Source organism: Salmo trutta, chromosome 27, assembly GCF_901001165.1.
Source record: "Salmo trutta chromosome 27, fSalTru1.1, whole genome shotgun sequence".
Taxonomy (NCBI): Eukaryota; Metazoa; Chordata; class Actinopteri; order Salmoniformes; family Salmonidae; genus Salmo; species Salmo trutta.
In genome coordinates, this window is record NC_042983.1 from 39,481,244 (window position 1) to 39,505,858 (window position 24,615).

The 24,615-nt window shown below is 44.3% G+C and overlaps 1 protein-coding gene across 2 annotated transcripts in view; it reads right to left on the minus strand.

The window, feature by feature from the left end:
- Positions 1–24,615, minus strand: part of hira (histone cell cycle regulator a) — a 41,846-nt gene extending 17,231 nt beyond the window's left edge. The window contains exons 1-19 of one of the 2 annotated variants that reach the window (XM_029718006.1): positions 24,349–24,615; positions 23,732–23,794; positions 23,410–23,520; positions 23,201–23,291; positions 22,820–22,914; positions 22,625–22,720; positions 22,380–22,540; positions 21,781–21,948; positions 19,870–19,983; positions 19,038–19,108; positions 18,709–18,814; positions 18,161–18,370; positions 16,572–16,657; positions 13,574–13,732; positions 13,271–13,450; positions 12,469–12,571; positions 12,268–12,423; positions 6,411–6,512; positions 6,137–6,285 (exon numbers count right to left, since the gene is read on the minus strand). In XM_029718006.1, coding sequence (XP_029573866.1) covers positions 6,137–6,285; positions 6,411–6,512; positions 12,268–12,423; positions 12,469–12,571; positions 13,271–13,450; positions 13,574–13,732; positions 16,572–16,657; positions 18,161–18,370; positions 18,709–18,814; positions 19,038–19,108; positions 19,870–19,983; positions 21,781–21,948; positions 22,380–22,540; positions 22,625–22,720; positions 22,820–22,914; positions 23,201–23,291; positions 23,410–23,520; positions 23,732–23,794; positions 24,349–24,385 — 2,258 coding nt within the window. In that variant the 5' untranslated portion in view covers positions 24,386–24,615. Of the gene's footprint in view, positions 1–6,136; positions 6,286–6,410; positions 6,513–12,267; positions 12,572–13,270; positions 13,451–13,573; positions 13,733–16,571; positions 16,658–18,160; positions 18,371–18,708; positions 18,815–19,037; positions 19,109–19,869; positions 19,984–21,780; positions 21,949–22,379; positions 22,541–22,624; positions 22,721–22,819; positions 22,915–23,200; positions 23,292–23,409; positions 23,521–23,731; positions 23,795–24,348 lie in introns of both variants that reach the window. The other variant, XM_029718005.1, reaches the window with a different exon arrangement.

Sequence of the window (24,615 nt, forward strand, 5' to 3'; positions counted from 1 at the left end):
ACTGTGTAAATAAAGTTTTAACATTTGTTCATTACGACAGTTGGAATGGAAGATAAATCCTTGCCCCCTATAAAAACAGCACAGTCAACTCCAAAGACGTTAAACCTGAGATCCGCATTAGTGGAAGCAGCACCACTGGCAGCCCCAGGCATATTGTTATGGTTTACTTTATTAACCCATTACAGTCGAAGTCCTGTCTAAAGGAAGTCTGTTCTCAAGTGCCTCTCCTATATCTGAGATAAGAAAGATCAGGAAACATTTGTTTCTACTAAGCTATATGGATTTTTTTAAAGAAGTTCATACCAAGGATCATGTTGCTATTTGATTTAGAATTTTAAGACCCCTTGAAGGATAACAATAACAAACAAAAAATGATTTGAAGAAAATGTTTATTTAGTTTCTTTGGCCTTACTGATATTAGCCCATACAAACACATTGAATAACAGATTCACTACATGGAACAATAGATAGTCCCCCCCAAAAATATAAAGGAAGTTTGTTCTGAAGTGTAGGTCCTATATCTGAGAGATATAAGAAAGAAAACATATATTGTATATTTTTACAGGTATTTAACCCCTTATTTGGGGCTAAACAGTCTCCATATATACTTCCATTCATTTTTTCAACTAGAGCAAAACATGTGTTTGTGACAGTCTCCGCTTTCCACAGAGGAAGACCAAACTGTTGGGACGCTACAGACAGAAGTTGGCAGATTGGTTGTACCAACTTCAGACGAGTCATACGACTTTTGTGGGGGGGAACACCATTGACCGTGAAAGTCTCATCTTTCCATAGAGGGGTCGTAATAGTTTAGGCCAAACCGTTTGGATGCCTTTGTGAGAAGATGTCTCATGGTCTGACATACACCGCCTCTAGCTCTGTCACGTTTCACCGCAGATGCGGAAGGGCAACATCGGCGGATGCGGAAGGGCAACATCGGCGGATGCGGAAGGGCAACATCGGCGGATGAGGAAGGGCAACATCGGCAGATGCGGTGGACATCTCTCTAGCTTAAATTGACAGACTGTTATGGGGATGTTTTTATTATGCTAATTATACTGAACAGGTGTGGCATATCAAGAAGCTGATTAAACAGCATGATCATTACACAGCAGCACCTTGTGCTGGGGAAAATAAAAGGCCAGTTGTCACATAACACAATGCCACAGATGTCTCAAGTTGAGGGAGCATGCAGTTGGCATGCTGACTGTAGGAATGTCCACCAGAGCTGTTGCTAGAGAATTACATTTTCATTTCTCTACCATAAGCTGCCTCCAATGTCGTTTTAGAGAATTTGGCAGTACATCCAACCGACCTCACAACCACAGACTACGTGTAACCACGCCAGCCCAGGACCTCTACAACAGGCTTCTTCACCTACAGGATCGTCTGAGACCAGCCACCCAGACAACTGATGAAACTGAGGAGTATTGCTGTCTGTAATAAAGCTATTTTGTGGCTGGCCTGGCTCCCCAGTGGGTGGGCCTATGCCCACCCATGGCTGCAGTCATGTGAAATCCATAGATTAGAGCATAATTTATTTATTTCAATTGACTGATTTCCTTATATGAACTGCAACTCAGTAAATTTGTTGAAATGATTGCATGTTGCGTTTATTTTTGTGCAGTATAGATTTCCGGGGCACGGACATCGACTCAAGGGGGTTAAACAGAGAAGAGGAGCTATACAATCTGCTGTTCAATCACGAGTGCAATGACGTCCCCCAAAAATATTAGTTTGAAGTAACGTCTTTGTTGTAGTAATACCGCAAACGGATATAGCCATTTCAATGCTACGGATTCCAGCTTTAACCCTTTACACTCATACCAGTATACAGGTTGAAAATGACACATTTGGGCACTAATAAGCTCCGAAATCAAAACGTAGTGGCTGTACAGTAACATGGTATACATGACATCAGAGCTCAGTGGCTGTACAGTAACATGCTATGCATGATGTCAGAGCTCAGTGGCTGTACAGTAACATGCTATACATGACATCATAGCTCAGGCTCTGTGCTTCACAGCTCTGTATGGGGTTTTGACTGACAGATGTTCTGAACTTGAGCACCTCACGCTACAAGAAGTGGTCACCATCCCTCCCACTAATTTGGCAACTTTAGCTTTTTTGTTGTCCGAGGAAAATGCTGTAAATTAAAGAGGACTCTATGCATTTTCAAAGATGAGACATTGAGGATGAGAATAAATACCACTGATGTGATCCAAGCCAAACACCTGTGAATAAATACCACTGATGTGATCCAAGCAGCCAAACACCTGTGAATAAATACCACTGATGTGATCCAAGCAGCCAAACACCTGTGAATAAATACCACTGATGTGATCCAAGCAGCCAAACACCTGTGAATAAATACCACTGATGTGATCCAAGCAGCCAAACACCTGTGAATAAATACCACTGATGTGATCCAAGCCAAACACCTGTGAATAAATACCACTGATGTGATCCAAGCAGCCAAACACCTGTGAATAAATACCACTGATGTGATCCAAGCAGCCAAACACCTGTGAATAAATACCACTGATGTGATCCAAGCCAAACACCTGTGAATAAATACCACTGATGTGATCCAAGCCAAACACCTGTGAATAAATACCACTGATGTGATCCAAGCAGCCAAACACCTGTGAATAAATACCACTGATGTGATCCAAGCAGCCAAACACCTGTGAATAAATACCACTGATGTGATCCAAGCAGCCAAACACCTGTGAATAAATACCACTGATGTGATCCAAGCAGCCAAACACCTGTGAATAAATACCACTGATGTGATCCAAGCAGCCAAAACACCTGTGAATAAATACCACTGATGTGATCCAAGCAGCCAAACACCTGTGAATAAATACCACTGATGTGATCCAAGCAGCCAAACACCTGTGAATAAATACCACTGATGTGATCCAAGCAGCCAAACACCTGTGAATAAATACCACTGATGTGATCCAAGCAGCCAAACACCTGTGAATAAATACCACTGATGTGATCCAAGCAAGCCAAACACCTGTGAATAAATACCACTGATGTGATCCAAGCAAGCCAAACACCTGTGAATAAATACCACTGATGTGATCCAAGCCAAACACCTGTGAATAAATACCACTGATGTGATCCAAGCAGCCAAACACCTGTGAATAAATACCACTGATGTGATCCAAGCAGCCAAACACCTGTGAATAAATACCACTGATGTGATCCAAGCCAAACACCTGTGAATAAATACCACTGATGTGATCCAAGCAGCCAAACACCTGTGAATAAATACCACTGATGTGATCCAAGCAGCCAAACACCTGTGAATAAATACCACTGATGTGATCCAAGCAGCCAAACACCTGTGAATAAATACCACTGATGTGATCCAAGCAAGCCAAACACCTGTGAATAAATACCACTGATGTGATCCAAGCAGCCAAACACCTGTGAATAAATACCACTGATGTGATCCAAGCAAGCCAAACACCTGTGAATAAATACCACTGATGTGATCCAAGCAGCCAAACACCTGTGAATAAATACCACTGATGTGATCCAAGCAGCCAAACACCCGGAGTCCAAATGTGCCCTTCACATTTCCATATCATAAAACTCATGTATACAGTGTCACCGTTTATGATCACCATGCTTGATGTATAATTAAAAGATGACATGGCGTCATACCCTGGGTTATTCTGAATAGAATCAGCTTGTTTGTCCATTGTGAAGAAAAATCGCTAAGGAACATGTGCCTGAATACACTCATGATGATTTTCTATGTGCACCAAAATTATGATCTGTTTGCATTGTGAATGCCAAACACAAAGATCATATTTTATAACTTTATAGCTAGTCATGTTGGCAATAGAACAAGTTTTCAAATGACGCCCACCTGAACCAGATTGCGATTTATAAAATGGTCCGTTTCTGGATTGCGTAAACAACAGTAATGTGATGGAGGGGGACGCAGAGTTGTGTTCCAAACAAAACAAATACAAGAGTGCTCTTAGTTCCGCAATGACACAGGTAGGAGAGTTAAAAAAAAAACAGCTTACAGTGAGGGGGAAAAGTATTTGATCCCCTGCTGATTTTGTACATTTGCCCACTGACAAAGAAATTATCAGTCTATAATTTTAATGGTAGGTTTATTTGAACAGTGAGAGACAGAATAACAACAAAAAAATCCAGAAAAACCCATGTCTAAAATGTTATAAATACAAAACATGACTTAGTACTTGGCGGCAAAACCCTTGTTGGCAATCACAGAGGTCAGACGTTTCTTGTAGTTGGCCACCAGGTTTGCACACATCTCAGGAGGGATTTTGTCCCACTCCTCTTTGCAGATCTTCTCCAAGTTATTAAGGTTTCGAGGCTGACGTTTGGCAACTCGAACCTTCAGCTCCCTCCACAGATTTTCTATGGGATTAAGGTCTGGAGAATGGCTAGAACACTCCAGGACCTTAATGTGCTTCTTTTTGAGCCACTCCTTTGTTGCCTTGGCCGTGTGTTTTGGGTCATTGTCATGCTGGAATACCCATCCACGACCCATTTTCAATGCTCTGGCTGAGGGAAGGAGGTTCTCACCCAAGATTTGACGGTACATGGCCCCGTCCATCGTCCCTTTGATGCGGTGAAGTTGTCCTGTCCCTTTAGCAGAAAAACACCCCCAAAGCATAATGTTTCCACCTCCATGTTTGACGGTGGGGATGATGTTCTTGGGGTCATAGGCAGCATTCCTCCTCCTCCAAACACGGCGAGTTGAGTTGATGCCAAAGAGCTACATTTTGGTCTCATCTGACCACAACACTTTCACCCAGTTGTCCTCTGAATCAATCGGATGTTCATTGGCAAACTTCAGACGGGCATGTATATGTGCTTTCTTGAGCAGGGGGACCTTGCGGGTGCTGCAGGATTTCAGTCCTTCATGGCGTAGTGTGTTACCAATTGTTTTCTTGATGACTATGGTCCCAGCTGCCTTGAGATCATTGACAAGATACTCCTGTGTAGTTCTGGGCTGATTCCTCACCGTTCTCATGATCATTGCAACTCCACGAGGTGAGATCTTGCATGGAGCCCCAGGCCGAGGGAGATTGACAGTTCTTTTGTGTTTCTTCCATTTGCAAATAATTGCACCAACTGTTGTCACCTTCTCACCAAGCTGCTTGGCGATAGTCTTGTAGCCCATTCCAGCCTTGTGTAGGTCTACAATCTTGTCCCTGACATCCTTGGAGAGCTCTTTGGTCTTGGCCATGGTTGAGAGTTTGGAATCTGATTGATATCTTCTGTGCACAGGTGTCTTTTTTACAGGTAACAAACTGAGATTAGGAGCACTCCCTTTAAGAGTGTGCTCCTAATCTCAGCTCGTTACCTGTATAAAAGACACCTGGGAGCCAGAAATCTTTCTGATTGAGAGGGGGTCAAATACTTATTTCCCTCATTAAAATGCAAATCAATTTATAACATTTTTGACATGCGTTTTTCTGGATTTTTTTGTTGTCATTCTGTCTCTCACTGTTCAAATAAACATACCATTAAAATTATAGACGGATAATTTCTTTGTCAGTGGGCAAACGTACAAAATCAGCAGGGGATCAAATACTTTTTTCCCCCTCACTTTATAGTTGAAGACTGTTCCTTGAGTCATAAAAGTGCATTGAAATGACTTAGGACCTGTGCACACTTTGGAGAGGTGTGTGGCCACTTGGAGAGACCAGTTAGTCCTCTCACTCAAACACTGGTCATTTTTTGTCTTGAGTTGCACCTACCCCAATATTATTATCATGATACTGAATGTATCCAGATTATTTTCGGATTTTATAATAAACAAATGCGGCGAAAAGTACAGTAAATGTAAAATACACATAAAATCAGCAGTGTAATGTTTGGATTCAGTCGTGTCAGGTGAACTGTTAATTCCTCAACTTTGGTCTAATGCTTTTCTCAATCTTCAAACTGTTCCCTTTCAATTGCTACCATGGTTATGTTTATGCTTTTCATATTTCTTCTGGAAGAAACATTTCAATTTAGCTCAATCCATATTAGGCCAATTCCTACAAGTGTAAAGTATTAAGACAACAGATAACTACCATTAACACTACTGGACTAGACATGTGGAACCTCTCTCCCCCCTACTGCTTACCTGCTGCCCGCTGCAGTGATGACTCGGCTGGGCAGCAACGTGTCCCACTCCCTGCCCTCCCTGGAACAGCGGAGCTGGCTGAGTTTGGCTCCGGACACCGCAGAGACCTCGTTCTCCACCTCCAGGTACACCGGGGGCTCCATACTGACCTACAAACATACACAATATGGCGGAAAGAGAGCACATCCGACTAGCATCCATTGTACTTATCATGACTCTGCCTATGACCATGTGGGTTGTTTAGCCACAACTGAAGAGTGATATAATAATATACCTGAAGAGTAAATGCTTTCTGCGGTGTGGGAGTGGGCAGTTTGAGGACAGCCAAGGGGACAGCAGCGACGCAACAAGGCTCCTTCTCTGATGAAGGGGTAGCCTGCAAGTGTGCGGTTGGAGAAAGAAAATTAAAAAATGCATAAATGTCCCTGGTCAAAAGTCCCCACATTATAATTGGAAGAGGAAGAGTAAACTCTAACATAGCCTATAAGATAGAAAGGTGACTCCAAACACATTAACTAATAGCAGCTGTTTAAACAAAAGGTTGGCAAAAATGTATGTCCAAGTCAAGAAAGCGTACCAGCAGCTAGCGGTACTAAACAATGTCTTTTCAAAGCCTGTTAGATACTATGGAAGCGTAATTAGCACCAATGAGTGCAAATGGGGAGTTCACACGCTATCAGAGTTATCAAATGGGGAGTTCACACGCTATCGGAGTTATCAAATGGGGAGTTCACACGCTATCGGAGTTATCAAATGGGGAGTTCACACGCTATCGGAGTTATCAAATGGGGAGTTCACACGCTATCAGAGTTATCAAATGGGGAGTTCACACGCTATCAGAGTTATCAAATGGGGAGTTCACACGCTATCGGAGTTATCAAATGGGGAGTTCACACGCTATCGGAGTTATCAAATGGGGAGTTCACACGCTATCGGAGTTATCAAATGGGGAGTTCACACGCTATCGGAGTTATCAAATGGGGAGTTCACACGCTATCGGAGTTATCAAATGGGGAGTTCACACGCTATCGGAGTTATCAAATGGGGAGTTCACACGCTATCGGAGTTATCAAATGGGGAGTTCACACGCTATCAGAGTTATCAAATGGGGAGTTCACATGCTATCGGAGTTATCAGAAGTTCTGAGTGGGAACTTTCACTTCAATAGCTAGGTTTCCTTCAAATTTGCATTAAAAAAAGGCACATTTTCCCACCAGAGGTTTCCATCAAACTGACTTGTGTATACAAGGCAGTGCCTGATGACGTAATGCACATAAAAAAAAACACTTTTGAGCTTAAGTTCTTATGTACCAACAACAACAAAAAAATACACAAATTGAATGTGTTTTGGCTCATGCTCTCAAGACCATAGCTGGCTGATGAAGTGGACAGGTTCAGTTATTATACTGAACAAAAATATAAAAACGCAACATGCAACAATTTCAATGATTTTACAGAGTTACAGTTCATATGAGGAAATCAGTCAATTCAAATGGATTAATGAGGCCCTAATCTAAGGATTTCAGATGACTGAGCCTCACAGCGGGCCTCAGGATCTCGTCATGGTATTTTTGTGCATTCAAATTGCCAATGATAAAATGCAATTGTGTTCGTAGTCCGTAGCTTATGCCCATACCATCAGCCCACCACCATGGGGCACTCTGTTCACAACGTTGACCACAGCTAACCGCGCTCCCACACAATGCCATACACGTGGTCTGCGGTTGAGGCCAGTTGGACGTACTGCCAAATTCTCTAAAACGACATTGGAGGTGGCTTATGGTAGAGAAATGAACATTCACTTATCTGGCAACAGCTTCGGTGGACATTGTGGCCTTTTATTGTCCCCATGCTTCTTGATATGCCACACGTGTCAGGATGATGGATTGTAAGCAAATTTGTGAACAAAATTTGAGAAATAAGCTTTTTGTGCATATGGAACTTTTATTTCAGCTAATGAAACATGGGAGCAACACTTTACATTTTATATTTTTGTTCAGTGTATGATGAAATGGATAAGAGCAAAATCATTTTTATTTGTTCATTGGCAGCTAAGCACCGAACGTCATAGCATTTAACTTAAGACCCTCAATATTTATTGGAAAGGAGAATCAAGCTCATCACCGTGCACTTTCACCTCATTACGAACTTCATCACAACTTATAGCCTATTATAAACTGGGTGGTTCGGTAGCGTTTCCCTCAAATTTGCTTTGATAAAATCCCCAGCTACAATAAATGCAGCTTTAGGATATGCGGTTTCCAGTTTACACAAAGTCCAGTGTAGCTCCTTGAGGGCCAACGTTGTATCGGCTTGAGTGGGAATATAAACGGCTGTGAATATAATCGAAGAGAATTCACTTGGGACGTAATACGTCGGCATTTGATTGTGAGGTATTCTAGGTCGGGTGAACAAAAGGACTTGAGTTTCTGTATGTTTTCACAATCACATTATGAGTAGTTAATCATGAAACATACACCACCGCCTTTCTTCTTCCTGGAGAGTTCTTTATGCCTGTCTGCACGATGGACTGAGAACCCAGCTGGCTGTATGGACGGGGACAGTATATTTAGAGAGAGAGCCATGATTCTGTAATACAGAATATGTTACAGTCCCTGATGTCTCTCTGGAAGGAGATCCTCTCCCTGAGCTCGTCTACTTTATTGTCCAGAGACTGAACATTAATAAGTAATATACTCGGAAGGGGTGGATGTTGTGCACGTCTCCTGAGTCGGACTAGAAGTCCACTCCCGAAAACCTCTTCTCCAGCAGCGTCTTGGGTAAGTTCAATTGTCCTTGGAGGTACGAACAAAGGATCCAATTCGGGAAAGTCGTATTCCTGGTCTTAATGCTGGTAAGTTACCGCCGCTCTGATATCCAAAAAGTTATTTCCGGCTGTATGTAATAACACAAAAAAACATTCTGGGCTAATAAAAAGGAAGAAATAACACATAAAAAAAAAACAAATACTGCAAAGTTGCTTAGGAGCTAGAAGCAGAGCTGCCACATCTGTCGGCACCATTCATGGTCGAATTGCTGCAAAGAAACCACTACTAAAGGACACCAATAAGAAGAAGAGACTTGCTTGGACCAAGTAACACGAGCAATGGACATTAGACAGGTGGAAATCTATCCTTTGGTCTGATGAGTACAAATTGTAAAATGTTGGTTCCAACCGCTGTGGCTTTGTGAGACGCAGAGTAGGTGAACGGATGATCTCCGCATGTGTGGTTCCCACCGGGAAGCATGGAGGAGGTGTGATGGTATGGGGTTTCTTTGCTAGTGACATTCTGATTTATTTAGAATTGAAGGAACACTTAACCAGCATGGCTACCACAGCATTCTGCACCATCCCAATCTGGTTTGCGCTTAGTGGGACTATCATTTGTTTTTCAACAGGACAATGGCCCAACACACCTCCAGGCTGTGTAAGGGCTAGTTGACCAAGAAGGAGAGTAATGGAGTGCTGCATCAGATGACCTGGCCTCCACAATCACCCGACCTCAACCCAATTGAGATGGTTTGGGATGAGTTGGACCCCAGAGCGAAGAAAAAGCAGGCAACAAGTGCTCAGCATATGTGGGAACTCTAAGAGTGTTGGAAAAGCATTCCTCATGAAGCTGGTTAAGAAAACGCCAAAAGCTGTCATCAAGGCAAAGGGTGGATACTTTGAAGCGTCTAAAATATATTTGGATTTGTTTCAAACTTTTTTGATGTCTTCACTACTATTCTACAATGTAGAAAAACCCTTGAATGAGTAGGTGTGTCCGAACTTTCGACTGGTGCTGTAGATCTTCATTGTAAAGGGTTTAAACACTGTTTCCCATGCTTGTTCAATGAACCATAAACAATTAATGAACATGCACCTGTGGAATGGTCATTAAGACACTAACAGCTTACAGACAGTAGGCAATTAAGGTCACAGTTATGAAAACTTAGGACACTAAAGAGGCCTTTCTACTGACTGAAAAAGACCAAAAGAAATATGCCCAGGGTCCATGCTCATCTGCGTGAACGTGCCTTACGCATGCTGCAAGGAGGCATGAGGACTGCAGATGTGGCCAGGGCAATAAATTGCAATGTTCGTACCGTGAGACGCCTAAGACAGCGTTACAGGATGGACAACTGATCGTCCTCGCAGTGGCAGACCACGTGTAACAACACCTGCACAGGATCAGTACATCTGAACATCACACCTGCGGGTCAGGTACAGGATGGCAACAACAACTGCCCGAGTTACACCAGGAACGCACAATCCCTCCATCAGTGCTCAGACTGTCCGCACTAGGCTGAGAGAGGCTGGGCCGAGGGCCTGTAGGCCTGTTGTAAGGCAGGTCCTCACCAGACATCACAGGCAACAACGTCACCTATGGGCACAAACCCACCGTCGCTGGACCAGACAGGACTTGCAAAAAGTACTCTTCACTGACGAGTCGCGGTTTTGTCTCACCAGGGGTGATGGTCGGATTCGTGTTTATCGTCGAAGGAATGAGTGTTACACCGAGGCCTGTACTCTGAGGCGGGATCGATTTGGAGGTGGAGGGTCCGTCATGGTCTGGGGCGGTGTGTCACAGCATCATCGGACTGAGCTTGTTGTCATTGAAGGAAATCTCAACGCTGTGCGTTACAGGGAAGACATCCTCCTTCCTCATGTGGTACCCTTCCTGCAGGCTCATCCTGACATGACCCTCCAGCATGAAAATGCCACCAGCTATACTGCTCGTTCTGTGTGTGATTTCCTACAAGACAGGAATGGCAGTGTTCTGCCATGGCCAGCAAAGAGCCCGGATCTCAATCCCATTGAGCACATCTGCAACCTATTGGATCGAAGGGTGAGAGCTAGGGCCATTGCCCACCGAAACGTCCGGGAACTTGCCGGTGCCTTGGTGGAAAAGTGGAGTAACATCTCACAGCAAGAACTGGCTAATCTGGTACATGTATGTATGTATGTATGTATGTATGTATGTATGTATGTATGTATGTATGTATGTATGTATGTATGTATGTATGTATGTATGTATGTATGTATGTATGTACACATACACTACCGTTCAAAAGTTTGGGGTCACTTAGAAATGTTCTTGTTTTTGTTGATTCAAATAACATCAAATTGATCAGAAATACAGTGACATTTTTAATGTTGTAAATGACTAATCGTAACTGGAAACGGCAGATTTTTTATGGAATATCTACATAGGCGTACAGAGGCCCATTATGAGCAACCATCACTCCTGTGTTCCAATGGCACGTTGTGTTAGCTAATCCCAAGTTTATCACTTTAAAAGGCTAATTGTTCATTAGAAAACCCTTTTGCAATTATGTTAGCACAGCTGAAAACTGTTGTTCTGATTAAAGAAGCAATAAAACTGGCCTTCTTTAGACTAGTTGAGTATCTGGATCATCAGCATTTGCGGGTTCGATTACAGGCTCAAAATGTCCAGAAACAAATAACTTTCTTCTGAAACTCGTCAGTCTATTCTTGTTCTGAGAAAAGGCTATTCCATGCGAGAAATTGCCAAGAAACTGAAGATCTCGTACAACGCTGTGTACTCCCTTCATAAAACAGCTCAAACTGGCTCAAACCAGAATAGAAAGAGTGGGAGGTCCAGGTGCACAACTGAGCAAGAGGACAATTACATTAGAGTGTCTAGTTTGAGAAATAGACGCCTCACAAGTCCTCAACTGGTACCTTCTTTAAATAGTACCTGCAAAACACCAGTCTCAACGTCAACAGTGAAGAGGCGACTCCGGGATGCTGGCCTTCTAGGCAGAGTTCCTCTGTCCAGTGTCTGTGTTCTTTTGCCCATCTTAATCTTTTATTTTTATTGGCCAGTCTGAGATATGGCTTTTTCTTTGCAACTTTCGCCTAGAAAGCCAGCATCCCTAAGTCGCCTCTTCACTGTTGACCCCTGCCGTACCACAGCGGACCCATAGGGGACCCCCGGTTGAATATTCCTTGACTATAGGAATATAGGTGTCATTTCGTACGCAGCCAATCAGTTTGTTGATCCCATATCCAATCAAGACCATTACATTCAAAGACAAGGATATCTTGAATATTATCATGTCTTCTATCAGAAAAAATGTGTAAAGTCATGAGATTACGTGAAATCAACTGGCACTGGTCTTACCTGCTGGAAGGGTTGGTGGGACACGGGCATCATCATTTTCGCGTCCATTTTCCTGGGCCGTCCCTTTTTCCTCTTCTCTACCTGGTTGTCCCCTCCTTCCACGTCTAGGGCCTTCCTCTTCTCCAACTGGTTGTCCCCTCCTTCCACGTCTAGGGCCTTCCTCTTCTCCAACTGGTTGTCCCCTCCTTCCACGTCTAGGGCCTTCCTCTTGGTGAAGGAGGGGGACTTCACCACAGCCATCTTGTCCTCGCTGTCGCTGCTCGTCTCATCCTTGAGCTCCTTTAAAGTGCTGCTGTCTTTCACTCTACAACAGGAGGACAACAACCACAGAAATAGACTCACCATTTGTTCCATTAACCCATGCCCAATCGCCTTAGTAGTGTTTCCCCATATATGATCATAGGCGAAACCATGCTTGGTAATATTGAATTTTCATAAACTTTTCTGTAAGGGGGGTTGAGTTGTGTGTTGAGCCCAATTTGAATGATGTACTTCCTACCCTATTTCCAGGTTAACAGGGACACTTCCTGCACTACTTCCTGTTTAATGGGGACATTTCCAGCTGTACTTCCTGTTCACTGGTCCACCCATTATGGCCTCATTGACTTGAATGAAGATGCCCTTTCTAGTAATTATATTTCTAAGAGAAACAACCTCCAAGTCCCAGTGAACAAGGAAACATCAAAAACAGAAAAATCTAGTTCAGTGAAAAATATATATATATATATTTAAAAACTGGTCATCACTTAACATCTATTCTAAGAAGAAGTGTCAATCAAAGGTGGATTGCTCCGTTAAAAACAAGGCTAGCATTCAACCTGTTGTTTTGTGTTCATAGGAATATGTGTACGTCCTAAACTGACTTATTTTTTTCCATGTTCAGATAACAAGAATCTCAGATGTGGAATCGACCAATAGCGTTCCAGCATTGCATGCCTCAAATCAGCAACTGTTGACTGATCATAAAGACTATTGGATAAGCTTGATGGTTCTGTTCCCTTACCTGTCTAGCGGGGTGAGTCCCGCCATGGAGATGGTGACCCCGGGCATGACCTTTGACCTCTCTGTGAACCTGGAGTCAAGGGCTTTCATTGGCTCCATCTTGGTGGAGGTGGTTAGGAGCAGGTTGGACTTCATGGCTGTGGTGTTAAGAGACGAGGCCTGAGCCATGGCACCGGAAACACTGTCAAGAATGGAAAGAGAGGGAGAGCAAAATACTAAATTAACAGGCTGGTAAGGGGGGTGGAAGCAGAGCAGGAGAGATAGAGAGCAGAGGATGGCAGAGAAGACTAGACAGACAACTGACCTGTCTTTGGCGTCATCTGGGGCCTTGCCCCCCAGTGGGGTGGATAGGGGGTCCAAATTGGAGGTGGCCGTGTTGGAGTCTGAGGAAAGCTGGGAGGTGAGCTGGCTGGCCGACCCAGGGAGGATGGGTACGCTGTTGAAGAGGGCTGGGGAGAAATCCCTGAAGATTCAAACAGAAACAGTGAGAGCTCAAACTAACAGAAATAAGAATATCCCTGTGGTAATGTAATATATTGACAATTATTTGTAAAAATGCGTAACAGGTTTAGTTTATCTATTTCGAGGTAGCGTGTTAGCAAGTAGGGAGCATCGATTGGTGTCACCTCGTTAGTAACCGTTACACCTGTAATGGCTTGTCCATCTTGTTAGTCGGAAGGTGTTTCACCCGTGTTAGCCTAGGTGATATTTAAGACTGGCTGGGCCAGCGCTCCAGTTGAGTGTGAGACATGTTGGGAGAGCTACACGTCACGTCAGCTGAGGTGTGATTTTTGAGCTCAACCTTATAAGTTTGAAAGAAGCCTGATTTGTTATGGTTTCCCCTGTTTGTTTTGCGCCATATTATTTTTACTCCCTATCCTAAAAATTGTTGTATTTATTTTTTTAATTCTGAGGCAAACCTAGTGGGCCTCCATGCTTTGCCAATTTTCAGTTTGCACCCACATGGGTACCTTTCAGAACCCCTTTGTTTTGTTAATCAGTGATTTTCTTTGTTAGTTCCATTTGTTGTGAGCAACATTTTGAGTTTGTCTTGTGGGGACATAACTAAATGGTGGCTTGTCCGGGATCCTGTTTGTCATGAGTATGGTAGTCACCTACTCTGAAGCTCTGTGGGGTCCAGATATTTTAGTGTTTAAAATACACTTTTGTGGTAGAGTTTGTGTCACCTGAATCCACCCTGAGGGGGTTATAAGATTGGCGGAATAAATTAGAAAGTTGCATAAACACAGGTTTATAAAAATAAAGCCACAGACTAAGTCTGTTTGCGGAAAACCCTACATGGGAGATGCTATCTAAATGTACGAAGAAGGCGAATCTGCTCGTCATCGCAAAGCATTATGACATCAGAGTTGCACATGCAGACTCAAAAGCAGTAGTCAAAAAGTCTATACTGCTTTAGAGGAGGAGGAAATCCTCCCGGAGGGGGAGGATGATGAAAAGGGTCTTACGGGTGGTAGAATACACCCCATTGAGGTAGGACGGTGAAAATGTATTTCCTTATTTTTACGCTTGGTAGCGTACACCCCATAGACGTACAATTGAGAGCGATAGAACTAAAGGCAACATGGTAACAACAGAAATTAGAGTTGGAGGACAAGGAAAGACAAGATGAGCGTGCAGCCAAACACTAAGAACGCACAGCCAGACTAGAACAAGAAGAAAGTGCGCATGCCATTTGATTGAAAGAGATCGATCTGGAAGTACTCCCAATCCATTCAGGCCATCCTACACCCTCAACGGAGTTTGATCTAGGGCGGAACAACCGACTTGTACCGCTTTCAACGAAAAGGAGGTGGATGTATATTTGACTGTGTTTGAGTGGATTGCCACATCCCTAAAATGGCCGCAGGGTATTTGGTCACTGCTCCTCCAAAGTGTTCTTGTGGGAAAGGCTCAAAGGTCGTGCTAAATCCTGTCGTTTGAAAGTAACCCAGACTAGAGGAACCTGATGAGAAAAGTACCCTAGAATAATCCCAGCGTGTTCCGTTACACGTGCTATGTCTAAAAATGTCACTGGGTGCAAGTCTAGTGTTGAGGAGGACGTCAGCAATCCCACTATATTTAATCTGTCCCAGACATTTATAGGTGATCCTGATTTCGCTAAACCTCCTGAATTGACCTTTCCTTTGAAAACCCCAAAAGGTGAGCGAGAGCGTAGGACTGCTAAAGGAAGAGAGGGTTCCCTACAGTTGACACTTTGATGTCTAGGAAGCAGCAGCTGATTGCAGAATAGTAAAGATGTTTCCCTCTCCCCTCTTTTTGCTGAGATATGTCCAGAGGAGTTTGATGAAGTTTGTGTGGGTTACTTTGACAGAGATCAAGGATCAAATTTCATGAAGGATCAAATTTCATGTCAAAGGTCTTCCAGCAAATGCTACAACACTTGGGTTTAACCCATTGCCCCTCTAGTGCCTACCACCCAGAGTATCAAGGTGCTCTTGAGAGATTTCATCAGAAATTTGAAGTCTATGTTGAGAGCTTACTGAGCAAGCTTGTCCAACAAAAATATAGGATATTTTTGTTGTGTTAAGGGGGAAGGTGTTACAGGCTTTGTTTTTTTCATTTATGTTTTGAGGTTGGACTTTAGCACGTATAGCTCATTAGAGCGTAAGGCACGACGATTGGTGTCACCTCAATAGTCAGTATGGGTTACAATTGTACTGGTTTCCATCCCGTTAGAGGGAAGGCGTTTCACCTGTGCTGGCCAAGGTGCTATTTAAGTGTGGCTGGTCCAGTTCTTCAATTGTCTTGATGATGTGGAGGGTTAACACCTTTAGTTGGCTCTCCCTAGTTGATTTCTAGAAAAACATTCCTTAGTCTGATTTTGTTTTGCGCCACCTTTTAGAGGTTTGCTTCCTGTCTTTATGTGGGTTTTTCTTTTGTTTGCCTCTTCTTGGGCAAATTTAGTGGGTGCCTTTTAGGTCCCAGTTGTTGTTGCTAGTCAACTTTCTGTGGACACCCCCATGAGTGTCTTTCAGAACCCCTCCTAAAACCCCACCTGTTTTGTTGATTGTCAGTGACTGTTCGAGCGACATTATTTGCTTTTCTAGCTGGGGAACGTAACAAATGTATGAAATTGTATGTCATTTGGCTTAACAAAATGTATATGCATATTTTTAACATTGGAGAAAAAAAATGAATCCCCAAATAAACTTATTAAAACCAAAATAGAATGAAGCTGCCTTTTTAAAATGAGTTCTACAGTATAGCTGCTTTGTTTGATGGAGGAAGGGCTCATTGTAATCTCTGGAATAGAATAAATGGAAAGGTGTATGAGTTACCCTGTGTCGAGCTGGGCGATGCAGAGAGGAGTAATCCTCCTCCTGCCGTCCGCGGTCCTCGTCTCAACCTGTTTCTTCAACAGGTTCTAGGAGAACAAAATAAATATCCACGGAAAGAGATCATTCAAGACCATGTGCAAGGCCACAGAATACATGACAACATAATACCAACTCATCTCAACTGACTTCAACTCTTATGTCCATTTGTCTTTCTAACAAATGAGAGCTGTATTTTACAGTCTTTTTTCCCCCTCTACATTTTTTTTTCACACGTTTTATTCCTTCAGTTATATCTGATCTGGGCCCGTATTTACAAATCAGAAGTGCTGATCTAGTATCATTAAAATCAAAAAAGGACAAAAGTGATCCTAGATCTTGTGCCGAGTGTATCAAGTGCCTAAAAGCAGGAGTGCTGATTTAGGATCAGTTTATACTTTTAGATCACAATGAATACGACTATAAGGACCGATAATATAAACGTCGGAGATGTTTGAAGGGACAGTTCAGCATGAAATTTGATACATGCTAAGAGGGAGATTGACTTACATGGGAAATGTATCCGCACATGTTCCTAATCCTTGTCCATAGACAGCTTTCAAAGTAAGGAAACTAATATGTCAAATTACTGGAATATTTCTAACGAATACGGGCCCTGATATCTGCCTTTCAGGGAAGTCTGTCGAGACACTACATGGACAAAGGTGGCAAAGCAAAATAAAGACAGAACAAGGGTTGCAAAATGTCCTAGTTTTTCAGAAATTTCGATTGGAGGACATCTCAGATTTCCTCATAATTCCAGGAATCTTGCAACTAGGATTTCTTTAAAACCGGTTTTGGGAATGTTTCCGGAACTTTCTAACCCTAAACAGAACCATACAGGGAGCTGTGGGTCAATGTTATGCATTGGTGTTATGGTTTACATCAATATGTTTATTGATTTCCTACATGCCTATCATTTCTTTACATCCCCTCAATGAAGCCAATGGATTCAAAATGTAGGGATATGACAGAAATACTGGACTGACCGGAACCATACTGTTCTGGCTTGGATATTTTCTTCTCACATTCATGTTCCGTTCCAGCAACTACGTAAGATGCATAACCAGGCCAGTCCTTTACAGCTTGGTTCAGCCTTTATATAGTGTTAATCAAACTGTAGTGCTGTACTGGTCCTGCTCTGAGGTGCATTGTTGCCGTGCAGAGTAGGGTGAGGTTGCCCCGATACGCTGATCTAGGGTCCATTTAGCAGATTCCCCACTAATGGGTAAGGTTAGGATTGGGGAGGGTAAGCTGATCCTAGATCCGTACTTATCAGGGTTGGGGTCAATTCCATTTAAATTCCAGTCAATTCCAAAAGTAAACCAAATTCCAATTCCAAATGTTCCTCGTTAAAAGCATTGAAGAGAATTGTATTTTCAGTCTATTTGAATTTTCTCGAATTGACCCAAACCCTCATACCAGCCTGTCCTACCTTGCGGATGTCACCCCTGCCCTAGATGCTGATCTTGGGTCAGTTTTGCACTCATAGTTAGGATTGTGGGAGCTGATCCTAGATCTTTACATAGGGGAAACTAGCTGGCCCATCCTACCTTGCGGATGTCCTCCAGGGACTCTCCGTTGACCACGCTGGTGAGTTTGTGGGCCTGGGCCTCGTGGGTCATCCTGTGGTTGGCCTGTTCTGCACGCTGCCTCTCCTGCTGGTACTTGAGCATCTCCGGGTTCTCGATGATGGTGGTGGAAAGTTGGGCCTCGGTGGTGATGGCCAGGCTCTTACCATAGATGTTCTGGTGGATGGCGTTCTAGATGGAGGAGTGTTAGCTAGCTAGAAGATCATCTCATAGTCCACTAGACAAATATCTTCTAGATCTGGGGGGAGTTTCTTGAAAGCTAACGTGACGGCCCAGTGCCACAGCAGGGGGAGAAAAAGTATATGTGAACTGAAATTTGCTAAACTAAGCACTTTGCTGTTCTACAAGTGTTCTGGGCTGTTGTGAGAAATATAATTGCCACCTTCGCTGTAAAGCTTTTGGGGGAAACTTTATATTTACAGAGAATGTACAGAAAGAGAGAATTGAAGTTGTGGTATTGACCCCAACACTGGTTGGGTCACGTCAAAGGACATTAGCAATTGGCTGACCTTCTCGTCCTCGTTGAGGGGGTCCCCGAGCTCGTCCTGAGAGAAGTTGAGGTATGCCACTGTACCGTCCATGGAGCACACCAAGATACCCAGCCCATTCAGGGTCCTAAGTGGAACAGGAAGCAAAACGCCACCACACACTGTAACTAACAGCGTTCCCACCCGTTTCTCCCTAGACTTTGGAGAAAACTAATATCATCAAACCCAGGCTAAGAAACAGACTGGCACGCCGGCTAAGAAACAGACTATCAGTCTCTAAAAACATGTATTATATGTCAAAGTAGATTAATTCTGTGAGGGTTGTGGGGGGGGGGAGGAGGTGCTCTCACCATGAGATGTCCATGATGGATTTATCAAACAGGTCGTGGATGACCACTAGAGGGCGCTTCAGAGACGTCAGCTGAAAATGGAGAGGTACGCCCAAAGACAAAACAGAGTTGGTACAGTTCATTATAGATCTGTCAAATATGTTGTTGGGGATTTTACAGAGACCTCCACATGTACACATACTGCTGTCAAGACACATTGATGGAGGGTGGGTCTCACTATCGGTCTAAAATGTGTGAATAGATTAAATGCAATTAAAACAATCAATAGAACAAAAAACATTTTTTTGCTAGTGGATATGTCCGTTTGAATGAGGTATGAAGGATAAACATCTGACAGATCCTGTACACAGACCAGGCCCCCCAGTGTCCAGTCTAGAGCGTGAAGTCACTAGCGTAGCAACCTAGCGCTGCCAAAAGCCCTGGTTTGCTCTAGACAGCCTATGTAAATTATGATCGCAAGAAGGGCCAAACCAAATAAATGTAGGGCCCCTGTTTTGGGCTCTAAAAGGAACTGATTATGATCAAGTTCGATCCCCACGTGAATTATTTTAAAGTTCGCTAGGAATCCAGATATTTAATTAAATAGCGATCTATTCTGACTACTACATTTGTCATCACACAGGACCACATACTGACACAGACCAATCACGGGCCAGTAGGCTACGAGGAGTCTCCCGGTTGATGAAAATGACTACGTCGACCATGATCCTTGCACTTCAAATTCAAATACTTCAGGCGCCATCGGGAGTTTTACGTAGGAATACGTGGATGACATCAAAGCTATCACTATATACTGGTTGTAATGTCTATGACATAGAACGACGGTTCTTACCCAAACGGAGAGGGAGCGGTCTTTGCTTCCCACAGCACAGCAGCAGTAGGGACAGCTGGGCTTGGGAGAACTCCCATTCCTCTGTTTCTTTTTGAAGATTTTGGGGTTGAATTTCTGAGAGAGAGAGAGAGAGAGACAGAGAGAGAGAGACAGAGAGAGAGAGAGAGACAGAGAGACAGAGAGAGAGAGAGAGAGAGAGACAGAGAGAGAGAGAGAGAGAGACAGAGAGACAGAGAGAGAGAGAGAGAGAGAGAGAGAGAGAGAGAGAGAGAGAGAGAGAGAGAGAGAGAGAGAGAGAGAGAGAGAGAGAGAGAGAGAGAGAGAGAGAGAGAGAGAGAGAGAGAGAGAGAGAGAGAGAGAGAGAGAGAGAGAGAGAGAGAGAGAGGTGATTGGGAGCCTGACGGATGAGAGTGATTCTAGAGCTGAAATGCCATCCCAATTGTGCCCTCTCTAAGCTTATGTCAGCGTCTGCAAGCTTGTGGAAGGATCTTTCCTCCAAACTTGTTTAATAATAGCATGTTGCTGTGACAACACGCTTTGGAAAGTTTTTGCACATAAAGCAGTATTACTCAGATTCCTAGTCAATATCCACTATCACCATTACAAGAATAAGAGTGTTTACCAGAAAGCCTAACATGTAAGTTCTCAGGGCAATGTACAAAAATACAAAATCAATAATATGTTGTAAGGGATTCCAGGTGGAGTCCAAAATAAATAATCCATTAACATTATTCAGAGTCCACAGAAGAGGACTGGCCACTCCTGAGCCTGGTTCCTCTCTGGGTTTCTGCCTCTGGCCACTCCTCTGAGCCTGGTTCCTCTCTAGGTTTCTGCCTCTGGCCACTCCTCTGAGCCTGGTTCCTCTCTAGGTTTCTGCCTCTGGCCACTCCTCTGAGCCTGGTTCCTCTCTGGGTTTCTGCCTCTGGCCACTCCTCTGAGCCTGGTTCCTCTCTGGGTTTCTGCCTCTGGCCACTCCTCTGAGCCTGGTTCCTCTCTGGGTTTCTGCCTCTGGCCACTCCTCTGAGCCTGGTTCCTCTCTGGGTTTCTGCCTCTGGCCACTCCTCTGAGCCTGGTTCCTCTCTAGGTTTCTGCCTCTGGCCACTCCTCTGAGCCTGGTTCCTCTCTAGGTTTCTGCCTCTGGCCACTCCTCTGAGCCTGGTTCCTCTCTGGGTTTCTGCCTCTGAGCCTGGTTCCTATCTAGGTTTCTGCCTCTGGCCACTCCTCTGAGCCTGGTTCCTCTCTGGGTTTCTGCCTCTGGCCACTCCTCTGAGCCTGGTTCCTCTGGGTTTCTGCCTCTGGCCACTCCTCTGAGCCTGGTTCCTCTCTGGGTTTCTGCCTCTGGCCACTCCTCTGAGCCTGGTTCCTCTCTGGGTTTCTGCCTCTGGCCACTCCTCTGAGCCTGGTTCATCTCTGGGTTTCTGCCTCTGGCCACTCCTCTGAGCCTGGTTCCTCTCTGGGTTTCTGCCTCTGGCCACTCCTCTGAGTCTGGTTCCTCTCTGGGTTTCTGCCTCTGGCCACTCCTCTGAGCCTGGTTCCTCTAGGTTTCTGCCTCTGGCCACTCCTCTGAGCCTGGTTCCTCTCTAGGTTCCTGCCTCTGGCCACTCCTCTGAGCCTGGTTCCTCTAGGTTTCTGCCTCTGGCCACTCCTCTGAGCCTGGTTCCTCTCTAGGTTCCTGCCTCTGGCCACTCCTCTGAGCCTGGTTCCTCTCTAGGTTTCTGCCTCTGGCCACTCCTCTGAGCCTGGTTCCTCTGTAAGTTCCTGCCTTCCAGGGAGTTTTTTCCTAGCCACTGTGCTCTGCATTGCTTGCTGTTTGTGGTTTTAAGCTGGATATCTGTAAAGCACTTTGTGACAAGTGCTAATGTAAAAAGGACGTTATAAAATACATTTAATTGATTGATCACTGGCCCTCACCACAACAGTGACAGCCTTGCGGTGGCCCACAAAGTCCATGTTGGTCTTCCAGCCGTCCCTCTCAATGATCTGAGCGGTGGGCCCGGAGTTGTTCATAGCGTGGGCTGACACCAGGTACTGTCCGTCGGGAGACCAGCTGAGGCGCAGTACGTGGGTGGTCCCCCCACACTGGTCAACAACACAGAGAGGAGCAGAGAACAGGGAGTTAGTGGTCAATGAGTTGGGGCAACAGAAATGACAAACATCAATCCTGAGAAGGGAGTGAGAGCTGGGGTAGGAACTAAATAGAAGCAAAGGTGGGTGCTTACATTTGTCCTATTTCACACATGTACAAGTGTGTATTATACATGTGTGGATTTGACATTTGTTTTTTGCATATCCCACTCCCCCTGAGACAACCTCGGAAAGTGGGGTCACGGCCAGGGATCAGCCAATATTGACGGCGACCGTTATGTTGACAGTCGTGCGCCTGTGGGCACATCTCATTTTTTTGTTGCAAAACATTTACCATTGCAAAGTGATTTGCTACAGTTGGCACTGATGAATACACCCCAACTGTGTTGTGTGGAGGGTTGTCAGCTTGGCAGAGTGGAGCTCACCTCGTTGAAGGGCTTGGTGATGTTGGTCTCCTGCTGCCAGTCCATGGTCCTCCACACCTTCAGGCTGTGGTCGTCGGCCTGGGAGGCGATGTACTTCCCTACAGGGTCCCACGTCAGCCCCTTCACCAGGCCTGTGTGGCCCTTCAGCGACGCCACTATCTCTGGAGGGAAGATGAACAAGGTTGTGTGAGAAATAACTCACAAATACAACAACAAAAAAACAATGGTTCTCATTTGGCTCGCACCTGGGAATTTGCGAGCGTTCCAGATCACAATGGTGTTGTCCACACTGCAGGAGGCTAACCACACGTCGTGAGGGGACCACGCCACATCCATGACATCTGAAAACACAGACGGGATGTGCCCAAAGGCAAACGACTGTCAATGTAATGTAGCGCATTATGTGAGCTGTCCATCTTTCCATAGAGCAGAACACTTACCCCCTGTGTGGTTTCTCAGTATGGTGACACAGCGCCACTGCTCCACATTGGCCAATTTACTGCTCGACCCAAATACAGTACTCGGTCCAATGAAGCTGTTCAAGTGAACACAGAAAATCAAAGATCACTTACATCAGGGGTGTCAAACTCATTCCATGGAGGGCCTAGTGACGGCTGATTTTTGGTTTTTCCTTTCCTTACTAATAAGTGACCTTAATTCGTTAAGCAAGTACAAGGGAGGAGCGAAAACCCGCAGACACCCGGCTCTCTAGGGGAATGAGTTTGATGCGTGTGACTTACATGGTGAGTTGCAATGGCACAATATTACAGGAAAATATCAACCAAACACAGCATGTGATTAGGTGGGTGTGTGTTACATACGCAGCTCTCTTCCACACCATGACCAGCTTGTCATCTCCTCCGGAGGCCAGGTAAAGCCCGGTGTTTGACCAGCGGACACAGTTCACACAGGCTAAAACAAAGAAATCAAATTTTTTGTCAGATTAAAAACATGCCGACATATGGTTCGTCTCTCTATTGTCAGTCAGATCTGAGCAGCAGACACCAAACATCAGTGAGAGAAGAAGCACCTAAGTGATTGTCCATCTGGCAGAGCATCTTGGGGATGTTCACGTTCTTCTCGTCCTCCTCTCGGAGCACTGGAGCCATGTTCCATATGACAACCTTCCCAGAGTCCTCTCCTGCAACACATGGCACACAAACAACTCAGTACCATTGAACTGATCTCCTTATTAAAGTGTAAAACAAAGGTGCATAGTGTATTGATTATTATTGTATGCTTGAGAAAATGGTCAAACAGTAGTTTACGCTTGTACTGTTTAGTGAGGTGTATTGTTTAAATGTAACCCTAACAGTTATACCGTTATAAGGCTTAGTAATGAAGGACCTTACCCTGGCCACCCGTGGCAAACTTTGTTCCATCAGGATGGATGTCAACAGAAAATATTGGTTTCCCTGAGAAGCAGACGTGATTTCAATTGTATTAACATGCATGTCATCAAAATGCTGTAGATAGCTAAAATGCCTGATTCAAAACACCAGGGGGTGTATTCATTACGCAGATTCTGTTGCACGTTGATAAGTGTCTGGAATAAACGGTTTCTGTTGCAAAACGTTTTGCAACAGAATCCGAGTAATAAATACAACCCAGCTGTAGACACGGTCTATAATGAATACTGGCAGCCTGCATTTGGGTGTTTTGCAACAACTGCTATCTACTTACTGCTTTGTGGAATATGCTTACAGGCTAAAACTTAATAACAAATAAAAACAGATAGCTAACTAGCTAACATTAGCGCCTTAGCGCATGGCTCATTCAGGAGAGCGTTGTGCCTTGCCCTTTGTAGCTATAGTTTACAAAGGAATGAGTAACGTCAGCTAACTAGCTAGCTAGCTACCCCCCCCCCCCCCCCAAAAAAAAAACAACAACAGAAGCGCAACTTATCTTGGGTCAAGATTCAGTCAACTATTATTATTCATTCCAGCACAACCGCGATTCAAATGCTTACCATTGTGACTGACCCAACTTGGTTTCAATAGCTTCATTTCAAGTGCGTTGTCTTTGAATTAAAATATTTTGAGCTAATCGTGATTTCTCCACGTCTCTTGCGTTTAGTTAGATATCCTTGTATCTGAAGTACCCCTTCCTTTTGTGTCAAAGTGTCCGCCCGTTACTTTAATTAAACTCCATTTCTCTTGCTACCCTCTGGCACATCTCCCCAATCTCCAAGCAGTTCAGCGTCTCGTCGGCAACACCAAAAAAAGTACTTCCGGGT